The 13,241-nt window shown below is 43.9% G+C and overlaps 1 protein-coding gene across 1 annotated transcript in view; it reads left to right on the top strand.

Moving 5' to 3' along the window:
• The window catches only part of hpse (heparanase), a 13,250-nt gene extending 351 nt beyond the window's left edge, over positions 1 to 12,899 (top strand). The window contains 13 exon segments of the mRNA XM_056290481.1: positions 300 to 558; positions 712 to 848; positions 1,270 to 1,320; positions 1,323 to 1,397; positions 1,504 to 1,677; positions 2,001 to 2,172; positions 2,685 to 2,732; positions 6,310 to 6,403; positions 6,507 to 6,613; positions 9,025 to 9,139; positions 12,017 to 12,141; positions 12,221 to 12,373; positions 12,570 to 12,899. Coding sequence (XP_056146456.1) covers positions 300 to 558; positions 712 to 848; positions 1,270 to 1,320; positions 1,323 to 1,397; positions 1,504 to 1,677; positions 2,001 to 2,172; positions 2,685 to 2,732; positions 6,310 to 6,403; positions 6,507 to 6,613; positions 9,025 to 9,139; positions 12,017 to 12,141; positions 12,221 to 12,373; positions 12,570 to 12,729 — 1,670 coding nt within the window. The 3' untranslated portion in view covers positions 12,730 to 12,899.
• Positions 12,900 to 13,241: the final 342 nt, after the last annotated feature.

Here is a 13,241-nt window from a genome sequence, read left to right as displayed (position 1 = left end):
CCCGACAAGGGGACAGTCCGTGGAGAAGATAGATTATATACCATGTCTTGAAGATGCCAATCTTACATGTATTGCCTATTTTCATTTTTTAAGAATTTGGACACTGATGCATAAGCACCTAGTAGTTATATTACCCAGTCAGTTGGGGCGATGGTCTTCTGGTCAACGAGGCTCCGCGTGGAAGAGACAAGACCCGTTGTGACCCGACCACCAGAGGGCGTAGGTTGTCACTTACCCCCCGTATTTGTTTCTACATTTGCTTGAGCCGGCCGAAGGCGTTTGACGCGGAAGTCCGTGAGGGGGAACTTGTGCGCTGACCTGTACCCGATCACCTGCAGCCATTGAGACTGGCGATGGTCCTGCTGTTCTTCGGGCAGCTGGACTCTCAGATGCTTCGTATCGACGTAAGCAGCGAGTCCGGGGAAACGCCACGCGCCTGGCGGACCTGAAATTCACAGCGGATCTCTCTCGCGTGCTCCGGAAAGTCAGCGATCGCTATCTATCCGTTGCCATCGACGCCAGTCTGGCAACCGAGGAGAAGTTCATGTCCCTTTTGAGGTAGGTGCTCCAACCACAGCTCCTCGCTTCACTCCTGCTCTCTGATCCACGCAAACGAGTCGCTGCTTTCTCTTAATAACCAGCAGAAATGAGGTTCTGGTCCTCGCGGTTTGGACGCACCAGTATGAGATGTACGCTTCTGTGCGCGCAAAGGTCTCCAAAGTTGCGGACGTTGGCGCGGGCGTTAAGGCCAGCCTTTCTGAGATTCGGGGGGACGCGACAGGATTTCATGGTCTTCAACCCGCAGAGGACCTCCAGCCGGCCGCACGATCGCCGCAGCTCCGCCTCAGGTGCCCGTGAGTTGAAATCCAGCTGGCCTAATAATTGGCTCCGGGAAACATTGTTGTCATTTGGCTTCCTGATACTAAAAATGGTATTTGAGGCTTTTTTAATCACATACTTTACAACCAGGGCTGGGGCGGCTTATCCAGACAGGGCCAAGTGTGGGTGCAGGTTTTTGTGCCAACCAAGCAGTTGCACACCTGATCCCACTAATCAACCAGCAGGGTCTTTGCTGAGGAACTGGATCAGGGGACCCTGATCCAGTTCCTCAGCAAAGACCCTGCTGGTTGATTAGTGGGACCCTGATCCAGTTCCTCAGCAAAGACCCTGCTGGTTGATTAGTGGGATCAGGTGTGCAACTGCTTGGCTGGAACAAAAACCTGCACCCGCCCCCGGCCCTGGCTTTAATCCTTCAAATCTTCTGTTCAGGGGACGCCTGCGAGAAAGTAGAGGCGCCCTCGCTGCTGGAGGACACGCTGAAGAAGAATGGTCTCAAATGCAAATGTTTCTACAAAGAGAGGATCTGCAGAGGAAATACAGAAGGGTCAAGTTCACAGGTATGATGAAGGTGAACATGATGATGAAGAAGATGATAACACGTGCACATTGTGGTAATAATTGAGATGCGTTGTTGTAAAGTCCCGTGTCCTCTCCTGATGGCAGGGCATACCGTGGACATGCTGCACTCTTTTGCCAACTGCTCAGGGCTGGACCTGATCTTCGGGTTAAACGCCCTGCTCAGGACGCCTGGCAATGCCTGGAACAGCAGCAACGCCAGGTCCCTGATGCAGTACTGTGAATCCAAACAGTACAGGATGTCCTGGGAGCTGGGGAATGGCAAGACTCCATAATTAATCAAATTTGCAGTTGGTTGTTAAGTCTAATTGGAACGCATGCAGTGTGTACTTGTTCGGCATGAACGGGCACTCGTGAACTTTAGAGACGGCAACACAATTTTCTGTTTTTATAAATTATCTGAGACGCCGTGGACCCTAGGTTTTACTTCCTTGTTTTCATGCGGCCTCCTACAATATCTGCTGCATCATTTTATGATGCCAACAGGAAGTAATTTTATGCATTGGGTCAACAATACATAACGACGCATGCCTTCGCAGAACCGGTCCATAAGAAGCCGTTATATGTTGTGTGCTTCTCATTAGAGCCCAACAGCTACGAGAAGAAGGCGGGCATCCAAATAGATGGGTACCAGCTCGGCCAAGACTTTGTCCATCTCCGAGAGATGATGAGAGAGTCCAAATTTTACTCCAACGCCGGACTGTATGGGCCAGATATCAGCCAGCCACGTGACCGCCAGAGGTATCTGCTGGAAGGGTGAGATAAGTTGCCTCCACTTGGAAAACGGCAGGTTGGGATTTAGTTGATTAAAAGAGGGTCTGTCCTGGATTCCTTAGACTCAGAAGTTGCTGAAACTTCCAGAAGAGGTATTGGAATAGGATTTCTAGAAGCACCAGAGTCAGAATCACGTTTACTGGCCATGTAGGTTTGCACGTACATGGACTTTGACCCCGGTTTTGTGGCTCTCTGTGTACTTAACGTACACGGCAGCACGTAAAAATGCACGACCGTGACTTGGAATCTGCAACGGCAAACAAAACCTGCTTTAGAGCTCTCAGTCGACGAGTGGTGCGTTACAGTTGATGCCACCATGTCATTATGTCACGTGAGCTGCATACCTAAGTTAATTTGATCAACAGAGTCCCTTGCTTTGCTGGAATGTTCTGTTCGTGGCATTTGGTTTGTGGTCCTGTCATACAAGCTGAAACAACCTCCTCCTCATATCCGCCCGAATAACCATTTCACCAAGCATTTATCAATGTCTGCAGGTTTCTGAAGAGCGGGGCAGAGGCAATTGATGCATGCACTTGGCACCAGTAAGTCACCCTGTGGTTTGACCTCAACGTAGAACCATACCAGCAAGGGGTTTTGTATATCCATGACTGACTGCATCCAGAGCAGACTCTTTATGAGCGTTGCAAAGAGGCTTTCATCACGTGGTCCTTTTCTCAGACATGACAACTAAATATTGACATACTCAGCACAGTGCAAATATGATTCGTACTTTACATTCATACAAATATAATCGAACATATATAATATATTATATATAATATAGTATGTATATAATATATATGATATGTGTATATGTTATATTATATGTATATATAATATACACTACCGTCAAAAGTTTGGGATCACCCAAACAATTTTGTGTTTTCCATGAAAAGTCACACTTATTCACCACCATATGTTGTGAAATGAATAGAAAATAGAGTCAAGACATTGACAAGGTTAGAAATAATGATTTGTATTTGAAATAAGATTTTTTTTACATCAAACTTTGCTTTCGTCAAAGAATCCTCCATTTGCAGCAATTACAGCATTGCAGACCTTTGGCATTCTAGCTGTTAATTTGTTGAGGTAATCTGGAGAAATTGCACCCCACGCTTCCAGAAGCAGCTCCCACAAGTTGGATTGGTTGGATGGGCACTTCTTTGAGCAGATTGAGTTTCTGGAGCATCACATTTGTGGGGTCAATTAAACGCTCAAAATGGCCAGAAAAAGAGAACTTTCATCTGAAACTCGACAGTCTATTCTTGTTCTTAGAAATGAAGGCTATTCCATGCGAGAAATTGCTAAGAAATTGAAGATTTCCTACACCGGTGTGTACTACTCCCTTCAGAGGACAGCACAAACAGGCTCTAACCAGAGTAGAAAAAGAAGTGGGAGGCCGCGTTGCACAACTGAGCAAGAAGATAAGTACATTAGAGTCTCTAGTTTGAGAAACAGACGCCTCACAGGTCCCCAACTGGCATCTTCATTAAATAGTACCTGTTAGAGCCTGTTTGTGCTGTCCTCTGAAGGGAGTAGTACACACCGGTGTAGGAAATCTTCAATTTCTTAGCAATTTCTCGCATGGAATAGCCTTCATTTCTAAGAACAAGAATAGACTGTCGAGTTTCAGATGAAAGTTCTCTTTTTCTGGCCATTTTGAGCGTTTAATTGACCCCACAAATGTGATGCTCCAGAAACTCAATCTGCTCAAAGAAGTGCCCATCCAACCAATCCAACTTGTGGGAGCTGCTTCTGGAAGCGTGGGGTGCAATTTCTCCAGATTACCTCAACAAATTAACAGCTAGTATGCCAAAGGTCTGCAATGCTGTAATTGCTGCAAATGGAGGATTCTTTGACGAAAGCAAAGTTTGATGTAAAAAAAATCTTATTTCAAATACAAATCATTATTTCTAACCTTGTCAATGTCTTGACTCTATTTTCTATTCATTTCACAACATATGGTGGTGAATAAGTGTGACTTTTCATGGAAAACACGAAATTGTTTGGGTGATCCCAAACTTTTGAACGGTAGTGTATATACATATATACATAATGTATGTATGTGTATAGACCATATAGCAGACTATATGGTCTATATATACATATATATATATAGACCATATAGTCTCCTACATTATTGTAGCAGACTATAGTCTATATATACATATAGACCATATAGTCTGTATGTATATATAGACCATACAGTTTGCTACATTATTGTAGCAGACTATATGGTCTATATAGACCATATAGTGTAGCAGACTATAGTCTATATATACATATAGACCATATAGTGTAGCAGACTATAGTCTATATGTATATATAGACCATACAGTTTGCTACATTATTGTAGCAGACTATAGTCTATATATACATATAGACCATATAGTCTATCTGTATATATAGACCATACAGTCTGCTACATTATTGTAGCAGACTATAGTCTATATATACATATAGACCATATAGTGTAGCAGACTATATGGTCTATGTATACATATAGACCATATAGTCTATATGTATATATATAGACCATACAGCCTGCTACATTATTGTAGCAGACTATATGGTCTATATATACATTATTGTAGCAGACTATATGGGCAGAATTCACCATAATCGGTTGACGTTCTGGGTAACGTGGAGGGGGGCGGATGGCCCGGCCACAACAGCTTCACCGAACAGGTGTGGAGGCTGGGGTGCCTACAGGAGGGGCCTTAAAGACCCTGCGGCGGCATGGGGGTAGGCCGGGGGGTGGAGGAACCTTAGGAGCCTTGTTGGGGAGTGGGGGCAGGGTAGGAGGTTGCCCCCACCGTGGGGGTAGGGCACGGGGTGGAGGAACCTTAGGGGGCTTATCGTGGAAGTCGGCAACAAGCCAGAGCGCATTTCGGCGGATTGACTCAAACTGGCTCACCTGGACTTGGACCCACCTGTTGGACTTACCCAGCCCCCACGGCAGGAGTGCCCTACTACCCTGCTCCCATCCCCCAACAAGGCCGCTAAGGTTCCTCCACCTCCTGCCCTACCCCACGCCGCTGCAGGGTCCTTAAGGCCCCTCCTGTAGGCACCCGGCCTCCGCACCTGTTCGGCGAAGCCGTTGCGGCCGGGCCATCCGCCCCCCTCCACGTTGACTCTTTTCTTTATTATGGTGAATTCTGGGGGGTGTATGTAGCGGACTATATGAGCACAATTCACCATAGTCGGCTGACGTTCTGGGTTAGGTAGACACGGGCCCTCTGAGAGAGGGTTTCCGGGTTGACAGGGTGGAGCTAGGAGGAGGATTGTGGGAGCAGCGCCATGTTGCTCAGATGGTGATTTGGAACAGAAGAATAAATGACGCACACATTCATGTAGTCAATGAGAGAAATTGTCCGTCTCTACTTTCCTGCAATTCTCACAATATATTATATGTATATATTATATAACTGTATTATATATGTATCATATATGTATTATATATGTGTGTATCATATATAATATATACCATATATAATGTACACGACTATATGAACAAATATATTATATGTATATATTATATATCTGTGCATTGTATTTGTATTATGTGTATTATATATATATGTATAACATATATATATAATATACGTATATACGACTGTATGAGCAAATATATTTGTACGAATATATGTATATATTATATATGTGCATTGTATTTGTATTATATATAATATATGTATAACATATATATAATATACGTATATACGACTGTATGAGCAAATATATTTGTACGAATATATGTATATATTATATATGTGTGTGCATTGTATTTGTATTATATATAATATATGTATAACATATATATACGATTATATGAGCAAATATGTTCCAATATATTTGTACGAATACATGTATATACTATATATCTGTGCATTACATTTGTATTATATATGTATTATATATAATATATGTGTAACATAATATAATATATATACGACAATATGAACAAACATATTCAAATATATTCGTACGAATACAAGTCGCAGTATGAATGTGACGTTATTGCGTTCGGTGTTTTCAGCAATGTTTTTATATTGGTTTTATTTAAGTGCACAGTCAACACAGGCTGAGGGAGTTTTTGTGTCCTCTCTTCCGGTCTAGCTACTACGTAAATGGAAGGGACACGTCGTTGGAGGATTTTCTAGATCCCCAGGTTCTGGACACGCTGGCCTTGAAGACCAGCAAAGTGCTGCAGGTAATGAACTCTAGTGGCTGTGTGGAGAAATCAAACATTGACTACCTGATGGCTGATACCAGAGCATTCAAGTGGATGTGTGTTTACCCCCACATTTTGTTAGATCGTTGAGCGAGTGTCTCCCGGAAAGAACGTTTGGTTGGGTGAGACAAGCTCCGCCTATGGGGGTGGAGCTTTGGGACTGTCTGACACATTTGTAGCGGGATTCATGTGAGTTGATGCAAATATTTCATGAATGAATGCGTACCACCCAAATTAACGTCTAATTCACACACACACACACACACACACACACACACACACACACACATGAAATTATTATATTATCAAATCAATCAAATTATAAAGTCCACTTTTTTAATCATCATAATGTTGGTAATGTCCCCTATTGTGTCCAATCAATACAGATATAATTCTTAGCTGATCTGAGCTAATGGCTGGTTGGGCCACTGCCCAACTAAACTAAACGTGCTAAACTAAGATGTGGAGGTTAAATCAGGACAATTTAAATAAAAATGGAGCTAAATTAATGTTGCAGCTGCAGTAGAAATTAAAAATAGGTAATTAACTACTAAAGATGCCATTCATTCTTAAATGCGGATGAACCACTAACGCACCAAAGGTAGAAGAGAAGAGGCCTGCAGCTAAAATGGTTCATTAAATTAACTCTTTATCCGGTTGGCCAGGTCTCGTGACAGTATTTTGAAGAAAAAAAATCTGTTTATTTAAACTGAATCTCATATGTAGCAGCAAGGAATATTTAATTTTGCCAGCAAGACTGTGAAGAATGTGTTAGCCTCTTCTCGTAGAATGTTAATAGATAACTTGTGTGGTTACCATTTATTTACGGTGATCAGTAAATAAATGCACATATGTTTAAATTGCAGTTTTGTGTGTAAACATTTGTACAGTTGAAACATTCAAGTCACAGTCCTGAGGAATTACATGAAAACAAAAATCCTTTCTGATATGCTCAGCTGCTGCAGTGGTGAAGGTGGTCGCTGAGCCACACAATTTAAAATCATGATCGCTTTTGTGGATGCTCATTTCAAAATTCACCATCAAGTCGCACTTTCCTGGGGAAATGACAGGACTCACTACATGTGCACCATTACAGCCTTACGCAGAAGAAGAAGAAGAAGGCAGGTGGCTGCAAATTCAAGAAAGAGTAAAGCTGTGGTGGTTAACATGCCGATATGGCACAGCGGGCTTTTAGAAGACCTTTACCAGCAGATACAACACTGAAAGCTAAAACCAGGGTTGAATCATGTTCTTCTAGTTGGGCGGTTGGGCGAGGTTGAATCATGTTCTTCTAGTTGGGCAGTTGGGCGAGGTTGAATCATGTTCTTCTAGTTGGGCGAGGTTGAATCATGTTCTTCTAGTTGGGCGAGGTTGGGCGAGGTTGAATCATGTTGTTCTAGTTGGGCGAGGTTGAATCATGTTCTTCTAGTTAGGCGGTTGGGCGAGGTTGAATCATGTTTTTCTAGTTGGACGAGGTTGAATCATGTTCTTCTAGTTAGGCAGTTGGGTGAGGTTGAATCATGTTCTTCTAGTTAGGCAGTTGGGCGAGGTTGAATCATGTTCTTCTAGTTGGGCGAGGTTGAATCATGTTCTTCTAGTTAGGCAGTTGGGTGAGGTTGAATCATGTTCTTCTAGTTAGGCAGTTGGGCGAGGTTGAATCATGTTCTTCTAGTTGGGCGAGGTTGAATCATGTTGTTCTAGTTAGGCGGTTGGGCGAGGTTTAATCATGTTTTTCTAGTTGGGCGAGGTTGAATCATGTTCTTCTAGTTGGGCAGTTGGGCGAGGTTGAATCATGTTCTTCTGGTTAGGCGGTTGGGCGAGGTTGAATCATGTTTTTCTAGTTGGGCGAGGTTGAATCATGTTCTTCTAGTTAGGCAGTTGGGTGAGGTTGAATCATGTTCTTCTAGTTAGGCAGTTGGGCGAGGTTGAATCATGTTCTTCTAGTTGGGCGAGGTTGAATCATGTTCTTCTAGTTAGGCGGTTGGGCGAGGTTGAATCATGTTTTTCTAGTTGGGCGAGGTTGAATCATGTTCTTCTAGTTGGGCAGTTGGGCGAGGTTGAATCATGTTCTTCTGGTTGGGCGAGGTTGAATCATGTTCTTCTAGTTAGGCGGTTGGGCGAGGTTGAATCATGTTCTTCTGGTTGGGCGGTTGGGCGAGGTTGAATCATGTTCTTCTAGTTGGGCGAGGTTGAATCATGTTCTTCTAGTTGGGCGGTTGGGCGAGGTTGAATCATGTTCTTCTAGTTGGGCGGTTGGGCGAGGTTGAATCGTGTTCTTCTAGTTGGACAGTTGGGAGGGTGCTGGTGTTAAAGCACTGGCAACTGGTTCATTCTGAATAGATCTCCAGGATCTGGGTTGCTCAAGTACAACAGCAGTCACTATGAGCAGAAGTGTCTGTAGGTTAAAAAAAAACTGGCAATCTTCAAGGTCATAACCTCTTTGTCCCATAAACCATGAAGCAAAACAACATTTGTTTTGGTGATTATTTCCAACTGATTAGTAGACAGATCTACAAAAGATCCATTTATTATTTATTAGCACAGTTGTGTGTGAATGTTGTGTAACACATTTCAATGTTATGAATGCCAAATGGCTGCAGGTGGCTTGACAAGTTGGGGCTTGGAGCCAAACTGGGCTTGGACGTTGTTATCAGACAGGTTTTTATTGGATCTGGGAGTTACCACCTACTTGACGACGACCTAGATCCTCTTCCTGTAAGTAATTCAAATCAAAACACATGCCCATATACTGATACACACGATGCAATCTAATAGTTGTTTCTGTCATACACCAGGCAGGGATGGGCAACATGATCCAGAAAGGCCCGGTATGGGTGCAGGTCTTTGTTTCAACCAAGCACTTACACACCTGAGTCTACAAATCAAGATCCTTCGCAAACACCATTGGTTGACTAATAGACTCATGTGTGTAACTGCTTGGTTGGAACAAGACTATTGGTTGACTAATAGACTCAGGTGTGTAATCTCTTGGTTGGAGCAAGACTACTGGTTGACTAACAGACTCAGGTGTGTAACCTCTTGGTTGGAGCAAGACTACTGGTTGACTAACAGACTCAGGTGTGTAACCTCTTGGTTGGAGCAAGACTATTGGTGGACTAATAGACTCATGTGTGTAACTGCTTGGTTGGAACAAGACTATTGGTTGACTAATAGACTCATGTGTGTAACTGCTTGGTTGGAGCAAGACTATTGGTTGACTAATAGACTCAGGTGTGTAACTGCTTGGTTGGAGCAAGACTATTGGTGGACTAATAGACTCAGGTGTGTAACTGCTTGGTTGGAGCAAGACTATTGGTTGACTAATAGACTCATGTGTGTAACTGCTTGGTTGGAGCAAGACTATTGGTTGACTAATAGACTCAGGTGTGTAACTGCTTGGTTGGAGCAAGACTATTGGTTGACTAATAGACTCATGTGTGTAACTGCTTGGTTGGAGCAAGACTATTGGTTGACTAATAGACTCGTGTGTAACTGCTTGGTTGGAGCAAGACTATTGGTTGACTAATAGACTCAGGCGTGTAACTGCTTGGTTGGAGCAAGACTATTGGTTGACTAATAGACTCAGGTGTGTAACTGCTTGGTTGGAGCAAGACTATTGGTTGACTAATAGACTCAGGTGTGTAACTGCTTGATTGGAACAAGACTAGTGGTTGACTAATAGACTCAGGTGTGTAACTGCTTGGTTGGAGCAAGACTATTGGTTGACTAATAGACTCAGGTGTGTAACTGCTTGGTTGGAGCAAGACTACTGGTTGACTAATAGACTCAGGTGTGTAACTGCTTGGTTGGAGCAAGACTATTGGTTGACTAATAGACTCAGGTGTGTAACTGCTTGGTTGGAGCAAGACTATTGGTTGACTAATAGACTCATGTGTGTAACTGCTTGGTTGGAGCAAGACTATTGGTTGACTAATAGACTCATGTGTGTAACTGCTTGGTTGGAGCAAGACTATTGGTTGACTAATAGACTCATGTGTGTAACTGCTTGGTTGGAGCAAGACTATTGGTTGACTAATAGACTCAGGTGTGTAACTGCTTGGTTGGAGCAAGACTACTGGTTGACTAATAGACTCAGGTGTGTAACTGCTTGGTTGGAGCAAGACTATTGGTGGACTAATAGAATCAGGTGTGTAACTGCTTGGTTGGAACAGAGACCGGCACCCACCGGCCCTTTCTGGATCATGTTGCCCATCCCTGATCCAGAGCATTCAATACACAGAAACCAAGTTGTGTGTAATTGCCCAACTTTACTATATCCAGTGACAGCTATAGTCACATGTGAAGAGCCTCAGTGTCACCTGGCGGTCAACCTGTCCTTTATACCTCACATGAAGAACATCACTCCACGTTCTTTCGCCTCCGCCACGAGCTTTCAGCTCTGTGGCCCCAAACTCCCCACACTCCCCACACTCGTCAGACATGCAGAGACAATACCCTCTTTCATAAAACTACTCCGAACTCACCTGTTCAACATGGCCTATCACCAGCACCTCCCAGGCTCACACGGCACGCTGCCCCTCGTTTGATCATGGTCTTTTTATGCTGACCCTTTAGTGTTGTTGTTGTTATTTTCTATGTATCTATAAATTCTCTGTGCTTATTTTCAAAATGTGTGTTTCTGTTATTGAGCTAGGGCAGCCATGTCCAACACAGTATATTCAATAAGCATGGGTGGCACGGTGGCGCAGTGGTTAGCGCGGTCACCTCACAGCAAGAAGGTCCTGGGTTCAAGCCCTGGGGTAGTCCAACCTTGGGGGTCGTCCTCTGTGTGGAGTTTGCATGTTCTCCCCGTTGTCTGCGTGGGTTTCCTCCCACAGTCCAAAGACATGTAGGTCAGGTGAACTGGCCGTACTGAATTGTCCCTAGGTGTGAATGTGTGTGTGTGTGGGCCCTGTAATGGTCTGGCGGCCTGTCCAGGGTGTCTCCCTGCCTGCTGCCCAGTGACTGCTGGGATAGGCTCCCACATCCCTGCAACCCTGAGAGCAGGATAAGTTGTTTGGATGATGGATGGATGGATGGATGGATGGATGGATGGATGGATGGATGGATGGATGGTTATTAAACTACTATATTTTAGCTGGTTGGCCTTGGGTGTCCTGAAAGGTGGCTGTCAAATAAGAACATTATATTCTCTGAATACTTCATTCGATTTTTGCAGTACTAAATTCTCTAAACTTGGTAGAGGGATCAGTGTGTGAACTTGTGCATGTCATGAGGGTTATCGAGTGGCCATATTCCCTCGTGGACGTGTTGAGTAAAGCCAAAATACCTCAAGAATACTTGTCGGCTTATTCGAACCTCCTCGAAACGCACACGAAGGTATGCTAGTGTTAACTCACTACGGCCTGCAGTTGCATGGCAAACACCCCACATTCTGCACAATTAAGCATCTTTTTGTTCGCCTGACTTAGTTTTTTTTCTTAGCAGTAGTCCGATACTGACAACAGTGACTGATCCCTTTTATTTTAACTACCTGGTGTGACTTCCTCTTTGACTTTCTGTTTTAATGATTCTTGACTTTTTGCACGTTAAAACCACGAACCTTAACTGGGTGATTGATCTCCTTGGTAGGACTACTGGTTATCAGTTCTGTACAAGAGGCTCGTTGGGCAAGAGGTTTTGAGGATCCAGGCAAATTCCACCTTCGGCCGCAGTAAGAGAGTGCGGATGTATTTGCACTGTGCTGACAAGAAGAGGTATTTCCATTCTAAGATTTTAATTTGTTTCATTTACTTATAACATCAAACTGAGCCATCCCACTACGGTGTTTCGCAGAACACGTTACAGAAGTGGAGCCCTCACACTGATGGTCATGAACCTAAGTAAGAATCCGGCCAAGATATTGTTGCCTGCCAATATCTCCACCACCACAGTGGAGGCCTTTGTTCTTCAGTCAGACCAGCCGAGCAAGGACGGGCTCCTCTCCAGGTACCAGCCACCCCTGATGCCTTCACTTTATTCATTTGTCACCTATCCACCATAAACTATAGATCTCAATGTATATCTTAAATTGCAAGAAACGTGTAAGGTACAAACAGTTTGTAGTAAAATCAATGTGTTTCTACTCCCTGCAGTAATGTTTGAATAAATGGCATGATGGTTAACAGTGCACTGTGAAACGCAGGTCTGTAAGGCTAAATGGAGAAGTGTTGCAGATGGTGGATGACCACACTCTTCCTGAGCTTAAAGGACGCCATTTTCTACCAGGAGAAGCTCTACGGCTCCCCGGGTTCTCCTTGGCCTTCTATGTTCTGGCAGAAGCTCGGGCACCAGCGTGCCTCTGATCCCGGTATCAGGGTAGCGGAGTAACAAACCCTGATGTAAAACGGACTGTCATCAGCGAAGCGTCCCGCCTAAAGCCTGTACTGGAGCTGGAATATTGCACTGCCACGGACACTTGACACTGGACTGTAAACAAGCAAATGTTGTAAATAAAATTCCTCAAACATTTTAATGAATTTCACTCACAATCTGTTCTTCTGCTCAAGACTATTGGCGTGTTTCCTTTTTGGAAAGGTTTCTGCGCCGTACAATGTTTTCGAGTCTGCCGATCAGTTTTGAATCGTCAATAACTTGTGATACTGGAGAATTGGGAAAGAGCGCACAGTGCATGCCTTTGCAATTTGGATTTTTGATTTTGTTATCCTGTATTGATCCCCATGGGGAAATTCTTCCTCTGCATGTAACCCATCCTAGCTGTGTAGCTAGGAGCAGCAGGCAGCCGACTCCAGTTCGTCTTGCCATGCCTCGCTCAGGGGCACAGACAGGAGTATTAAGTGTTGTCCACACATTCTGT

This window comes from Lampris incognitus, chromosome 12 (genome assembly GCF_029633865.1).
Source record: "Lampris incognitus isolate fLamInc1 chromosome 12, fLamInc1.hap2, whole genome shotgun sequence".
Taxonomy (NCBI): domain Eukaryota; kingdom Metazoa; phylum Chordata; class Actinopteri; order Lampriformes; family Lampridae; genus Lampris; species Lampris incognitus.
This window is presented reverse-complemented; position numbering and strand designations above follow the sequence as displayed.